This window comes from Lonchura striata, chromosome Z, assembly GCF_050655825.1.
Source record: "Lonchura striata isolate lonStrDom1 chromosome Z, ASM5065582v1, whole genome shotgun sequence".
Taxonomy (NCBI): Eukaryota; Metazoa; Chordata; class Aves; order Passeriformes; family Estrildidae; genus Lonchura; species Lonchura striata.
The window spans coordinates 5,357,537-5,372,673 of record NC_140740.1 but is presented as its reverse complement, the minus strand read 5'-3'; the positions used below and the strand labels follow the sequence as shown (position 1 = coordinate 5,372,673).

Sequence of the window (15,137 nt, the reverse complement as noted above, 5' to 3'; positions counted from 1 at the left end):
TTTGGGGACATTGCAGGTGTCACCAGCCCCCCGCTCCATCCCAGCCAGACCCACTGAATGCCCTCTCCCCCCACCTCCTCCAGGCCATGGGTCCAACAACAGCTCTCATACTGGCTCTGCTGGGCATCTTGCCCAGCCTGAAGCTGAAGCCCAGGCTGATGTGCCTACAGCCAAAGGAATGCAGGAGCACAAAGAATACCTCCATTAGGAGATAACTTGGCTGCTACAGGAGATTAAGGGGAGCAGTGGCACCATGGAAACCCAGTTGTGTTCTGCACTGCAGCAGCAGTGGCTTCTTTGGCTCAGGGCAGCAGCCCTGGCTCTGGTTCTGCCCACTATGGGCTGCTGGCTGGTCAAGAGAAGAGAGCCTCAGGAGTCTCCTCAGCTGCTTACACTGTTCTGACCTCTCAGACAACACCTGTGGGGCTGGAATCAGGCTGAGTTTGTGATGTTTGGCAGTGCTGAAGTCTCCAGTCAGCGATTTATGATTCATTTGTGAAACCTCACAAGATTCAAATGAGTGTCGATATGGTGGCACTGGTAATCTGCCAACAGCTCTTTGGTATAACAAAATCCCATTCGTTGTTTTCTATTTTCCAAGTGTCATCTCTTTTTTCAGCAAGTCCCACCTCCCTGTCTCCCCTGTCATAACAGATGTGTGACTCTGGAGATTTTGCCCTTTTCCAGGGAAATCACTGTATTAGAAACAACACTTGGCATGAAACCCAGGGGTGGGTACTTGGGCACACAGACACATCAGCACTGCAGATATGAGCAATGCAGACCCGAGGCCCCAGCACCACCTTCTTCCTGGCTTTTGGAACGTGTTGCTCCGCAGGCACCACGCTGCCTCTTCCAGGAGAGCCAGAATGGCTCCCCAGGGAGCAATACAAGACTTCTGGAGCTGCAGCTCCTGATTACAGCAACACTTTCTGGTAGCAGGAGATGCAGGAACTGAGCAGCAAAGGTGGAGCCAATGCCTCACATCAGGGTCAAGATGTGTCCATGATTTCCTCCTAACTACCTCAAAGTGGTGTCTGGAGGGAGCTGTCTCTAGTTCTCCTCCCAGCCCTAAAAAACATGCTGCTGAGACAACGAGAATGTGATGGTTTGTTTTCCTCTTATGCCCTCTCTTCCCTCAGGAGGAGAATTCCTCAAGCCACTGAAAAGAAAAGGTTTGGGCTGCCCATGTGAATACAGAAGAGCAACCTAAAGGTTCTCATTAAGAAATCCTAATTAAGAAATCTTCATTAAGGAAGGCTGCTGCTTTAGTGAAAAGATGTCTTAAAGGACAATCTGACTAATGCAGGGTATAACAAATGTCTGCAACAGCAAACAACAGCAAGAAGTCGATGAGCAAAGCCCCAGACTGCATGACTCCATCCTTTAACCCCTTAGAGCTCGCTGCTGGAGCAAGATCAAATCCCTGCTCCACTCCAGAATACACATCTCAATGGAGAATTTTTGAGACAGAGAGAAGGTGCACTGTGGCACATGACTCTCTGTGACAGCAGCAAACCCAAAAAGCCTTTCTGGGGAGAACTGAGCCCTTTCTGAGCCCTGTTCCCCTGCTCAGATTTAGTGATGGGTCTCACCCAAGGTCTGCAGCTCCACACCCCTGCTGGGGATGTGGGAGCATGCCAAGAGGGGATGCTGTGGCCCTTGAGGGGTTGCTGCAGCTCACAAAGAGTGACACATGAAGGGATGCTCACAAACTCTCATTCTGATTTCAGCCTCGTAGGGGTCTTCTGGGAGACCAGAACAGCTGACTGTAAGTTGATGAGGAGGCTCCTGGAAATTCCCTTGCCTGGGCAGCCTCAGAGAGTAGGACCAGAGCTGCTGCAGAGCACCAGCTCCGGGGCCTGCCTGTGCTTGGCAGTGAGTTGCCATGGCTACAAAGGGAGCTGTTTTGAGGGGGAAAAGATGAAATCTGGTCTGGCTGCCAGTCTGCAGCCGCCCTGGGAGCCGTGGCAGTGCCTTGTGCAGGGTGCACCAGTGCCAGAGAAGCTCGACACCTCCAAAAGCCACCGCCCACTCCAGGGCTTCCAGCTCCCAGATGCTTCTTGCAAACTTTGGAATTGGAAAGTGAAGTCATCCTGAGCTGTTACAGGAACCGAGGAAGGACTGAGCACTTTTTCCAACTTCACTGTGGTTGGAGGGCTCTTGTCCCCACTCCCTGGTCAGCTGCTGGCACGGAAAGAGCTGTGTCTGTCCCCACCATCTCCATCTCCTGGGCAGCGCTGAGCTGACACACAACCAGGGTGTCCTTGGGCCACATCCAGAGCTTTGTCTCACTCCCCAGCATGGCTTGGCAGGTTCACCATTCCCTCTCTCCAAAGTGCACCCCTGCCTCGAGAAGGCTTTTTTTAGCTCACTGCAGCCAGGAGCTGAAAGCATCGTGCTAGGGGTGAAGTGTGAGCACAGAGCTGCATGAAGAAATCTCTCGACCCTGGATTAGCTTTCAGCTGCTTGTTCTGCCTCCAAAAAGAAAGAAAGAGAAAAAACAAAGTGAAAACCAAAATAAAGGAAAAAAGAAGAAAGAAGAGGTAGAGAAAGGGAGAAGGAGAAGGAGAAGGAGAAGGAGAAGGAGAAGGAGAAGGAGAAGGAGAAGGAGAAGGAGAAGGAGAAGGAGAAGGAGAAGGAGAAGGAGAAGGAGAAGGAGAAGGAGAAGGAGAAGGAGAAGGAGAAGGAGAAGGAGAAGGGGAAGGGGAAGGGGAAGGGGAAGGGGAAGGGAAAGGGGAAGGAAAAAGAAGAGAAAAAGGGAAAGAAGAAGGAAAAGGAAATGGAGGAATTTAATAACAATAAATAATAACAAATCTTTTTTTAAAAATCAAGCAGATCCTATGCCTTCACAAGGTGGCACATATTTCAAGTGTTTCAGGAGAAAATAAGGAATGAATCAACAGACTACGCCCCATGACTATAATCTTCTGCCAGTTTGGCTCTAGTTTGGAATCTGTAGTAAGTGTATTTAAAAAAAAATTAAAAATTAAACAGGCTCTATATTACTGGCATTTCTGCTGTATCCTTGCATGTATAGTGGCAGAATGCCCTGTGCATCAAATTTTAATTGCAATCAGTTCTGAGGTTAGAACATGGATGCCTTTATTTGTAGCAGTGAACCATCACTGCTACAGTGCTGCCTTTTACTGTTAAAACTGAAGTCTGAAAAAACAGGATACATCTGACAGAGTCCACAGCAGATTGCTCTCTCTCTCAGCTGTAAGAGGACTGATATTTTCCCCATGCTCTCCACACGACCTGAAAGCAGCCTGGACACTGATTTCACAGAATGATTTTCATTTTTCCACATTTCACAGCCCTGCTGCCTCCTGTCTCAGGCCCAACATGATGGCAATGCTTCACTTCCAGGTGCAGGATCCATCAACCCAGCTCTTTGGATGTGGCAAGCTCTAGTAACTCTTCACAGAAGCAAAAAAACCCACTGGCACCTCTTCAGTGGTCTTTACAATCTGATGAAGAATTGAAAGAAAAAACCACAGACCTTAAAAGTCCTTTTATTCCCCTGTAGGAAGCCAAGCACCAGAGTTAAGTTCTATTAAAAGGAGATTGCATCATTTTAAGATTCCTACCATGCAATTTTCTTTGCCTCCTGTTCCAAAATTTACAGAAATAATGACACAAACTGAATCTGAGTGAGAGGGAAAACAAATTTAGGCAAGGCAAGATAATAACGAAAATTTTTGTGTTTTCAATCTCAGAAAGGATTTGTTTCTTAGGCAAAGAAAGGCCACCTATCTTGAACAACATAAAGATAGAAGTTATGCTGCACATGCAAGGGAAGGGTCCCACCCACAGGGGAGGGAAATATGCAACCCAATTTCCTGGCCAGCTCACTGTCAGGATGCCTTTCACCACAAGAACTGGTACTGCCAGCATGGGTATTTCTGCCTTCATTCACTATTCAAGATTTCAATCTACATTAACAGATTGAAGACTGAAGCTTGAGACTATTTTACTACTTCAGTTATTATTGGCTCTATCTCCCCCCCACATTTGCACAACAGGAATATAAAATGGCTTTACATGCAAATAACCAGGTTTTTCCCCCACTTTTCCTTACATGTCACACCATACACAGAGCCTCACAGACCTGCTCTCCACATGCTGCAGGAAAGGGGACAAGATTTCCAGCAACGTGGTAGCTTCACTTGTTTTTGTAACAAGTTTTGCTGCTGCAGAGGGGAAGAGGGACATGTAAGCTCTGGCAGCAGACAGGATGAGATGAGCCGTGTGGAGGAAATGAGTCACAGCCCCAGAGGGGCAGAGGGAGTTCCCCAGAGAAGAGACAACAGAAATCAAAGCTTGCTGTCCTCCTGGGGCACCCTGAAGAAGAGGAGACACAGCTGGACAGGAGAAACCACCAGTATTATGCCACTGATTCTTGGAGCCATTTTGAGCTGTGAAAGGGCTGTGTAGGTCTAAGAGTTTAAATTCCTCAGATTCTGTCTTTCTGCCACAACTTTGAGTATTTCTCAGTATGGCAGGGAGATGCTTGAGACACACAAATGTCATCAGAGTATCAGAAAAAAAGAGACAAATAATATAATTTAGCCAAAGTGATGATGCATTGTTGACACTGTTTTGATTCTGAAGAATGGTAGAAACCAGGGTACACCACAGACCCTTTCTGGAGGACTTGGGGCTGAGGACACAAAAACCTGTGTACAGCAAATATTAACCCAGGTATGAGTTACCATGAATGAACCTGCGCTGCCAGTAGGACAATTTGAGGCATCCAGTAGTCATTAAAAACAAACAAACAAACAAACAAAAAAACCCCAACAAACCCCAAAATTTAACAAAAAAGGTGAAAAACACTTTGGTGAAATTTAGTGGGCAAGGTCTAGAAATGTCTAACACATATCTTCGCGGTGAAAGACAAGGGTATGAAGTCTGGTACCTCCTGGGTGAGTGGCGTAGCTGATTTGGAGGTTTTTTACAGAGCCCCGGTCCACACGGTGAGGAGATGGAGAGGTGATGCAGCTTCGCCGGCAGGCAGACTCCCCCAGCAGCAAAAGCGCAGTAGTGCCCTACTTGTCCCAGTCACGTCGTTTCTCTGCTCAGAAATTTAGATCTGAGCTAGAATGACCCTTACGAACCTTCCCGCACAGGATTTCTGGCAAGACAAACAAGAAAAACAAAGAGTACAAGCACAGTCTTGTCAACAAGCCTGCGCAGCGGAGCCCGGCTCATCTGCAGAGTCAGGAAAAGGAAAGTTTCAGCTTTTACAACCCAGCTCCTCCAAGGTCTGCGGGTGAGTCACGCCCTGTGCATCCCTTGGAGAGCAGCTCTGTAAACACGGCGGGCAGCGAGGAGCAGCGGGGAGAGGCAGGATTGAGGTCAGGGCGAGGAAATCCAGCCGGGAGCCGAGCCCCGGGAGCAGGGCGCCCGTGCCCAGGGACAAGCCACGGTCCGAGCACAGCGCTGCCCCCGCCTCGGACCGCTGCATCCTCCACCAAGCCTTCCCACAGCGCTATGGAATTCCCCTTCGCACGTTGTGGGCTGTACTCAGTATTTCCCGTTCCCAGAGACGTCCCGGTTCCCCAGGGATTCTCTCTTGGGAAGGCGAAGCCAATCCCCCGGTTCTTGCTGCGAGCCCGCGCGGTCCGGCAAGAGGTGAGGAGGAAATGTCTGGCACGCTGGCATTGAACCCTTCCAACTCTTTGTTCTTCCCAAATCACCGGCCTGCTTGCAACCACTGGCAGCGGGGTTGGGGTTTAAAAGGATGGGTTATGTCCTGGGAACAGTACACAGTGCTGGCACAGCTTTCGGAGCTTTTTTTGAAAGGATAACTTTGCTACAATGATTTATCAGTTTTTTTCCCTACAGTGGGAAAGGATTTTCACAGGTGTAGATATCTTATTTTATTCATGCAAAATACTGTTTCCACACTTTGCTGCTGCAAAAAATAAAGTTTTGGGGTTTTTTTTACTTGATCTAAAACTCATTGAGTGGCAGTGGAAAGCCAATACTTGCTGTGAAGTTTGAAGCTGATCCCTGGCAAGAACAAGTGACCACATTTCCTCCAGCTGTGGCAAATTCTGAGGGGTGGAGGAGGATTTTGACTTCCTGGTGTCCCTAGTAGGTGGGCACTTCCACTCATACTGTGTTATTTTCAAAAATATGGATTTTCAGGGTCTAAACAGCAGGATGCATTCATTTTCTCACTCGAGGCTGTTATTTTTGCCACATTTAATAATTACACATTAGCTTAAATTACATATTTAGCTTATTACTCCACCCCAAAGCCACTCTGCTGCTGGCCTGGTGCCTCAGAAGAGCAAAGCAGGACAGATCTACAGATCTGTCACGGAGCTCACTGGGGTGAGTCACAGCAGAGCTGAGAGGGGAGCAGTAGGCATAGGGTGTAATTAACTAAAAAAATATGGATATTGATCTAGTATCGATATCCACCTGTGACAGACAAAAACTCTCTAACAGTTTAAAGTTAGAAAGTGTGTGTTTATTCAACGCCGGGCAGCGTGCAGGATCCCTCCCAAATCCACACTGCAGCTTCCAAGTGATTACAGAGTCCTTTTATCATACAAGTATTGAATACCCAAAATACAAATACATATTCATAATTTTGGTACATCCCATTCCTCACTTCATGTGCTAATAATTTCAAAAGCTATGAAGCATGCATAGTTTGTTCCTTGAAATAGGTCGGTGGTCCCTTTCATGGGGAGGGATGCCAAAATGAGGAAGTCAATGAAGTCTTCCTCGTTCTGACCTTTCTACCTTTTCAATGCAAATGTGACAAATGAACTCTTGGTAGAACTCCCATTCCTTTTCTTCAATTGGTTTCAGAACAGAAGAGCCCCACAATTGTCTTATGTTCCTAAAAGCTAATTGTCAGTTTGTGTATTCTTCATTATAAACCCAGCTAACTAAACATTGTGCTGACAAGCAATCAATTATTAGTTAACTACTAACTCTTAACTTCACCAAGGCCTACTAATTTATTTTAATTAACTCCAGTAAGGCTTATCTCTAACTAAAATCTTAGCTCCTCTAAAATCTCTGAATTCCTTAAAATTTCAGGTGAGGTTGTCATCCACCTCCCAGAATGGATCCTGGGGGTCCAGCCCCTCTCCCTTCCAGGGAACTTCTCTGCTCCTTGTCCAGAAGCAGCCTGGGAATTTGGACATGGGGCAGGGGTGCTATGCTGGTGCCAGGGCAGAGAACAACATCACTGTGAGCAGGGGTGGCCAGGCTGGTTCTGGCTGGGCATGGTGTGTCTGTCCTGTGCAGTGCCATCACAAGCCTCTCCACACGAACCAATTTCATTTCCTCAAGCAGAGGGCTTCCTGTCACTCCTCTCCTGCTCTGTGGTGACTTGAGTTGCTTCGGATTTTGCAACATTTGGGGCTGCTGTTCACAAAACCTAAATTCTCGCAGAACTGCTGTGCATTTTTCACCCACCCACGTTTGTGGCACACGTTTGGTGTGTCTTCAGATGGAGTTTTCTCACCTTCACAACACGGCACAGGGCACTGGACACCCACAGGCAGCTATGGGGTGTCAGCACCCACAGGGAGCAGAGCATCACCTCAGCTCATAGGGCTGCCTGCCCCCACCAGCCTGCCTGGGAGAAGCAGTATATGGCTCTGCGCAGAAGTGACAGATTTGTGGGCTTGTGATGTGCAAAACCCCCTCCCTCCCCGCCACAGCTTGTAATGATTTGCACGTCAGCCACATGTAAATTGTGCTGGGTTCCTCTACCAAGCGGTTTCACCGCAAATCAAGTTCTCTGCACTCTTGTGCTCTCCTTGCTCCTGAACATGCACAGAAATGGGTTTTGCTGCAGTGCAGGGCTGCTCCACCGCACATCTCAGGGCAAACACAAACCCAGCAGATTAAAAAAGAAAGGAGGAACTAAGAACTGTTCCCAAGGGAAAGATATCCGTGCTCTGGCTCCATTAATGCCATATGTCTGAGCTCAGAGGAGCATGAGCAGGAAGGGGAGCTGCTGCAAGCAGGGATGTCCTCGGGCAGTGCATCGCAGTCTTTCACCCAGCCAAGCTGCACGGAGTGCTGTGGCCCTGGTGCTCACTTATCTGTGATTCAGCTCAATGCCCGTTCAATCTGCTGGCTTTTTTTAACTATGAAAAATGTCTGCTGCCTTCAGAGCAACACACAGCTGTAAAATATTTTCTGCACCACCCATGTTTCCTTTCCAAGCAATCCCAGCTCCGTGTTTTCACGCACTTCTGAAGCAAGAAATAATTTACTGCAACACAGTGTTGCAATTTCCCATAAAATATTCCTATGCTGGCTTCCTTTCTGTAGTTTTGACTGGAAGTTGCTCTCCTTAAGAGGCACCAAGGGTGGTATCAGCCTAAGAAAAGACCTGTGAAACTTTATCTGGAGGCAGCCATGGTGCCAATGATGGAAAAGAACTTGATCCATGCAACTGAGAAAAGGTATGAAGAGGGAAGTAATGACAAAGCAGTGGATATAATGGATTCAGGGAGGCAGGCTGTAAACATGGTTGTTAATATTAATGCAGCTTTTAACATATTAAAGTCACTTTCAGATGAGGTACTAGTTAACCAAGTTAAACACAGGATGAACCAGATGCTAACAAGGCTGATAATTGCTCCACATCCACCAATCTGCAATCATTGAGCAGACAGAGCCCAGCATTGTAATTTCTCTCTCAACAGGAATTTCTTGTTTGCCAGAGATTTTTTTTTTCATACCCTATCAAAAGTACAGAAGGAAACATTATGGAAGTACCCTTGTAATTACTGACATTTTGTTTCACGGGCAGCTGCTGAAAGAATACAAAAAGAATCACGGAATCACAAAATAATTTAAGTTGGAAAAGACCCTTGAGATCATCAAGACCAACTGTTAACCCAGCACTGCCAAGCCCAATACTAAACCAGGTCCCCAAGGGCCACATTAACATGCCTTTCAAATCCCTCCAGGGAAGGTGACTCCACCCCTGCCCTAGGCAGCATCACTCCAAACAACATAGAATCAGGGAAGAATTTTCAAACCCTAGGAGGGAGCAAAAGAGATATTTCACAGTCCTGGCAGGAGAGCATTTTGTGTCTTACATCAACCAGCACTGTCCAGGTCTCTCCCAGAAGCACAGTCCTGAAAACCCCCAAGGAACAGCTGCAAAATCTATTTTTTTTTTTTTTTTTGTATTACAGAGTCATGGCCACTCCGTGCTGGTTCTGTCACTGACAGCTACAGCTGATATCCAGCCACAGGCTGCAGCTCTGGATAACCCTTGCAAAAGCTGAGTAGAGGCAGGTGGAAGAGGTTTTTTCCTTACTTTCCTAGCCGTAGATGATTTCCAAGGTTTCTGTCAAAATTCTGCCTTATGTGAACATTTTGGTGTGTAACTTCATTGCAAATTTATTATACCTATCAGTGCTGTTGGGTTATTCTTCTTCAATGTTCAATAATTAGTCTTTTATTCTACCTGTGAATCATGGCAACATTGGTTAGTCATGTAGTGCATTACATCTCATACTTGTACAGAATAATTACAAGATATTTATGTATGTACGAATGCATATGCACACTATATATAAAGTAGTTAATAATTAGCTTTAGTTTTGCTTTTGGATTAGTTACAAACTAATTTATTTTATTATGTAAAATATGTATTTGTGTATTTTAATCTGGTTTGGGCTTTTTCAGCCTTGACTGCATGTGTATCTGTGCATGGGTTAGACAGTGACAAAAAGAAAATACAAACCAAAACATAAGCAGGGATGTGATAACATCTAAAACCTTACCTTTATCACCCTGGCATCAAAGCTCACCCACTGCACCTCTGCAAACCAAAACAGACAATTTTTAACTTCTTTTACCAGATGCAGTTCATAAACCCACAACTCTTTTTCATGACCTTTCCTCTGGGGAGCCTCTTAATACCAAGAATCTCAGGATTAATTTCACATGAAGAAGGGAACTGCCCTGAGGGGAGCATTGTTCACCTTGATAATTAAGGACAATCATTGTGGCATTGGAAAGAACGCTATCAGTCTCAAGCAAATTACTGAAAATGGAGACTATATGAAAAAATGTCCAAAGAGTACATGGTATTTTTAATCTCTTGCATGGATTTTATGATTTGGAACAGATCAAACTTTTTCCAAAAATCTGCACGTTGACAGTGTAAGCTGTACTTAAAAGTGATGTGTTTTATGTTGGGAGCATGGATTTCTATTGATTTTGAAACCCTAGTGTATAAAGAGTTTAAAGTATATTTCTGAATACACAAGGCTTTCTGTCTCACCTCTCACAGAACTCACCAATCTGCAATTTCTACCGACAGAATTCTACCTACCACTCTACAGTTTAAGAATCCAAGATGAATGGTATTGTCATTTTCATATGTATAAATATTTACAAATCAGGCTCATAAAAATCAATGAGGTCTAGTCCATACATTTTTCTGTAGTTTCAAAAATCAGTTTATACCTGAGATAATGTGCCTGACACTGGGAAAGTTCTTTTCAGATAAAGCCAGCAGACAGACGTGAGCTGCAGGCTGGCCACTCCTGCATAGCTGCAATGTTTGACATTCACTGGGCAACGCCTCACGCATTGTGCTGCTCTTCCTTTTGGACTCACTTCGGGGTCACAGCCTCATCTGGATCTGTATCCAACCCAGAAAAATACCTGTGGTTTGCTAGAAGCTTCATTTGTAGTGTGGTTTTCAAGTCAATTACCTTGAATTTCTGCTGAGTCCCAGAACTGACAGCACATTTGTTTTCCCCAGTAGAAACTGGGGAGAGAGGAGAGGACCAAACATAGGTGGGTGGAACATAATCCTGGATGATGAAGGCTAAAATTTAATTTTTTTCCCCTCATGGTTGTATGTGATACATTGTACTAAACTTTGGGATTTGCTGCATTTCAATGTAACAAAGGAGAAAATTTGCATAGATAGATACTGCCATACATATCACTCAAATCTGGCTTCAGAAATTATTCAAGATTAATTTTTAAATTGTTTTGTTTTTTAGTTAAAGTTTGGCTCTATTCAGGGAATTACAAAACATCAAACCTCAAGGAAGAGGTTTGATATTCTGTAATATCAAAATATTACAAAAGGTTAGAGGTTTCCCTAATTTTCTCTTGATTGGTGTCAAAGTTTATGTCTTCTGTCACAGGGGAGGAAATCCCCACTTAGCAGTGGAATGGAGTCCAGCAGGCAATCTTCAGACTGCACTAAACTAGCAGAGGACATAAAATTTATATGGTATCAGGTGTTTATAACGTGCAAAACTACATGTATCCATAGATAAGGAAATAAACCTTTATTTTCAATAGTTAGGATTGGCATTATTGCTTTCTAGAACAAGAATGTCATCAAACAAGGCTTATCAACAAATAGAATTTTCGTTATTTAAATTTCCAATTTCCATTTACTGAACATGCTGTGAACAAAAATGGCAGGAGAAGAAATTAAATGTACTTCTCTGTCTTTGTTGTTGTGGGTGTCACTAAACAGGGTGGGACTGAACACATCAAATTAAAAAGAAAAATAAAGTTAATCCTGATGGTTTTGGGTTTCAGAGGAAGACAAGAGAACAAAAACTTGCAGTGAGTTTCTTCGTAAAACACAGGAAGAGGATGAAAGAAATTTAAAAGAACTATTAATAACTAGTTTTAATACTAAGACATCTTTTAAACTACCCTAGATAAAAATCCAGTTACACATGAGATTTTGTACTTTATTTTGTAGATTTTGTGAATGACTCATAAGCTTGCAGTCATATCATTATGCAAGTTATATTAATAAAATATGTATGCTTGGCAAAAATTTCATCCTATCCTGCCAGAATTTAGTGCACCTTTTTATTGGGAGGCATTTGACGTCAATTCGTGCCCTTTGGAGATGAGACATGGTGGGGAAAATGAGTCTGTGATTCTCCATTCCAATTTTAGACTCCTAATATCTTGAATTACATGGAAATGTATCCATTACTATTAAAAGCACAAAACCTCTTTTTGAATACTTGTTCTACATCACACATCATTGCAGTAAAGAACAACCTGTGTGCTCCTGATGTGGTCATCTGCTCTTTTTCCAGCCAATAAACATTGGAAAAACAGTTGATGTTTCTGCTGTCCATCACTACTTGTATCTGTTTCTGATCAGCCCTGTGCAGAACTCCATGGCTAATGCCATGCAAAATCTCAGCAAGTCTCAGTGGATTTGTTCACTTGCAGATGTTCTGAAAGAATAAGTAGAAACCGTGACAGAAAACACTGATTTTGATACCAAACACTTGTATGCTGCTGCAAGCTGCAAGGAAAACTTATTTTTTCCTAGTTAATGATAGTAAGTGTCTGACTGACTTGGATAATTACGACTGTTCTACTCAAACATCCAAATCTTCACCCAAATGAGTAAACTGTTGGAGTGGTGTTTAGGCCTTCAGTGCTTAAAAAGCTGACTCAGGCATCCATCAGCTGACTCTCCTTCTGTCAGACAAACAAGAAGCTGCTTCTCCATCTCCAGGTAAATATGTGCTGCCTACATCCTTTTCATATAAACCACATATAGCTAAGAATAAACTTGGGAAGAAATTGCCAATAAACAATGGTTTCTTGAAGCAAGCTAGAGGAGCCTTCTAATAGAAGCAACAATGCCAAGCCCTTGGCCCTAAAGCAAGATTTCCTTGCAAGTCTGGATGGAGCCCAACCAGTTTACAAAACACTGCAACAACTGCAGGAACTGGGGCAAGTGTCTGGGCAGCTTCCCTCCTTCCTGCAGCAGCGTTTAGACCTCCTTTATAAACTGAACCTACCAGCAGAGCTGGAATGGGTGATGTGCTTCTGGGTCAGCAGAGCCCTGAATATCCAGCATGATGCAGGCTGACATCACTGAAGGTTTCATCTGCTACTGCCCTGTTCCTGTGCAGCTCCACCACTCCAATTACTGTCAGATCCAGTTGTTTGTCATCAGGCGCTGAGATGGGTGACGCTTCCTGAGGGCTCCCTGGAGCCAGCAGGGAGGGTCTGCTGCCTGCAGCCAGCTGGAGGAATGCAGCACAATCTGTTAGACCTGTCAGAGTGACCCCAGGGAAACCTGCACACGCCAGCCCCGTGTGGAAGCTGTGCATTTTAAACATGGCCCTCACCTCCACCCCGTCTGGAGCACCTTGGCAAAGTGTCACAGGCTGACATCAGAAAGTAAATGCAGGGGTGGCTTTAGGCAGATGGCTGTGAACATTCCCCCTCCCTCTGCAGAAAAAAGTAATTTCCCAATACCTTGAGGAGAGGCCTCACCCATTTTTCTCAGGTCTGACAGCCGAGGGCTTAGGCACTAATTGATTCTACAGGCTTCCAACCATGCGGATTAGTCCTACAGCCTCTTCCCCAAGGAAGCGGCTGATGAGAACTCCCTAAAGACTTGGACACTTTTACTTCCTTCTGCTTATAGACAGGGCCTCCTGACACAAGGATGTGGTCAGGAGCTGCTGCTGTTACCCCTTCAGAGCAGCGCATCTCATCCAACAGCTGTTCCACCCATCCAGCCTGAGCCTGGGGCTCCCTGGCACACAACACCCCAAACACTGACTTCTTTTACTGCACACAACGCCACAAGACAAACTCTTCAAACTGTGCCCATTCCTGCACGCAACACCTGTGTTTTCCATTTCATAACCTGACCTGCATCAGATCCCCTGGATGTGAGGGCTAGCACCGCACCAAACCACGGGATGTGCGGCCAATTTCCAAACCGACCGTGTTTGTGTGGTGGGAATGAGTTCACACCAAGGTGACGGCCAAGGTGGAGCCAGAGAGAAGCTGAGCTAGAATGGCTTGCAGGGATGCAATGGCTGGGGAAGGAGGCTGTCATATGAACAGGGTGCCCAATTCGGAGGCAAGCTGGCAGAGGAGCCGGCGAGAGGCCGACGGAGGAGCCTGGTGTTGCACCCTCCGCCCGGCTCCATCTCGGGGGAAAGACAAAATCCTTGCCATGGGCTGCCATGGAGCCTGGAGCCACCTTGGGTCGGCTGTCGACACCCAAACGCTTTCCCAAAGGGAACGACTTTCGTGAGCAGAAGAACGCCTGTGCCCTGAGGAGCAGCCCCCCAAAACAAGGCTGTTTTAAAAAAAGCCACTCCGGCTGCAGCTGAGCGCCGTCCCGCCCGCACTCGCGGCCCCCCTGGCTCCCCCGTCCCGGTTCGGCCCCGGCAGGAAGGGGAGGGACCGCCGGCCTCTCCAGCCGCCCGCGGAGCTGCGAGCCGCCGGGATCGGCCCGGGATCGGCATGTCGGCGCCCGGGACGGGCAGGCAGCCGCCGCCCGCGGCGGTAAGGCGGGCTCGGGGACGCGGAGGGGCGTGAGGAGGGCGGCGGTGCGGTGAGGGGCGTGAGGAGGGCGGCGGTGCGGTGAGGGGCGTGAGGAGGGCGGCGGTGGCCCCGGTGCCCCGCGGCCCGGCGGGGGAGCGGCTCGGCGCCGGCACCGCCCTGGGCGCGCCCCGGCCGGGCCGGGCAGTGCCGGGCGGCGCGGGCAGCAGCAGCAGCCGCAGCCATGGCTTTCGCCCGCTGGTGGTACGCCATGGTGAGTGCGGGGGAGAGCCCCGGGACCACCCCCGTGGGGAGCCGGGACCGCCCCGGGATGCCGCTCCCGATGCTCCCGCCGCTCCCCGGCGTTCGGGGTGGAGAAGGGGGTTGTGGTGCGGCTGCCTTTTCAAACAAAACGCCCCGGTGCTTCGGGTCGGGTGGAAGCGCGGTGCGCGCCAGCTGTCTGTCCCGTCCGAGAAAGCGACGCAGGAAACTGGAGTTTTTGGTGCTGTTGGCAGTTTTCGCCCGTCGCCCGAGTGAGGCAGGCTCGCGGGGTGATGAAACCGCGGCGGAACGCGTAAGACAGGGTTTTATGCGGGGATGTTCCCGTTTTGGGGAAAACGGTGCTGCGCCTTTTCCCGGGAGCGTGCTGCGCACGGCAGGAGCCGGCCTTTGCCTTGTCCTCCCCGAGCTAACCACAGCTCTCCGTGTGGTTCGGATGGACTTGGGTCCTGCGACTGCTTTGAAAGGCTTTAAAAAGCCTTTAAGAAACCTTTATGGTTTCTTACGCGTAGGAGGAAGTGGTTGGCCTCTGTATGGAATGGTGAAAAGGGAAAAAAAGC

General features: G+C 47.1%; 1 protein-coding gene and 1 long non-coding RNA gene across 8 annotated transcripts in view; one reads left to right on the top strand and one right to left on the bottom strand.

Moving 5' to 3' along the window:
- Nucleotides 1-4,832: 4,832 nt before the first annotated feature.
- LOC146763596 (uncharacterized) lies at nucleotides 4,833-14,265 on the bottom strand. Its single transcript, XR_014951465.1, has 2 exons — nucleotides 12,813-14,265; nucleotides 4,833-12,236 (listed from the first exon to the last, which is right to left on the bottom strand). It is a non-coding gene; the product is annotated as an uncharacterized LOC146763596 (long non-coding RNA).
- Nucleotides 14,235-15,137, top strand: part of CAST (calpastatin) — a 49,532-nt gene continuing 48,629 nt past the window's right edge. For 3 of the 7 annotated variants that reach the window (XM_085567313.1, XM_085567312.1, XM_085567311.1), the window contains exon 1: nucleotides 14,235-14,872. In XM_085567313.1, the coding sequence (XP_085423439.1) occupies nucleotides 14,543-14,872 (330 nt within the window). In that variant the 5' untranslated portion in view covers nucleotides 14,235-14,542. The remainder of the gene's footprint in view (nucleotides 14,873-15,137) is intronic. The other 4 variants (XM_085567314.1, XM_031507329.3, XM_085567316.1 and 1 more) reach the window with 2 other exon arrangements.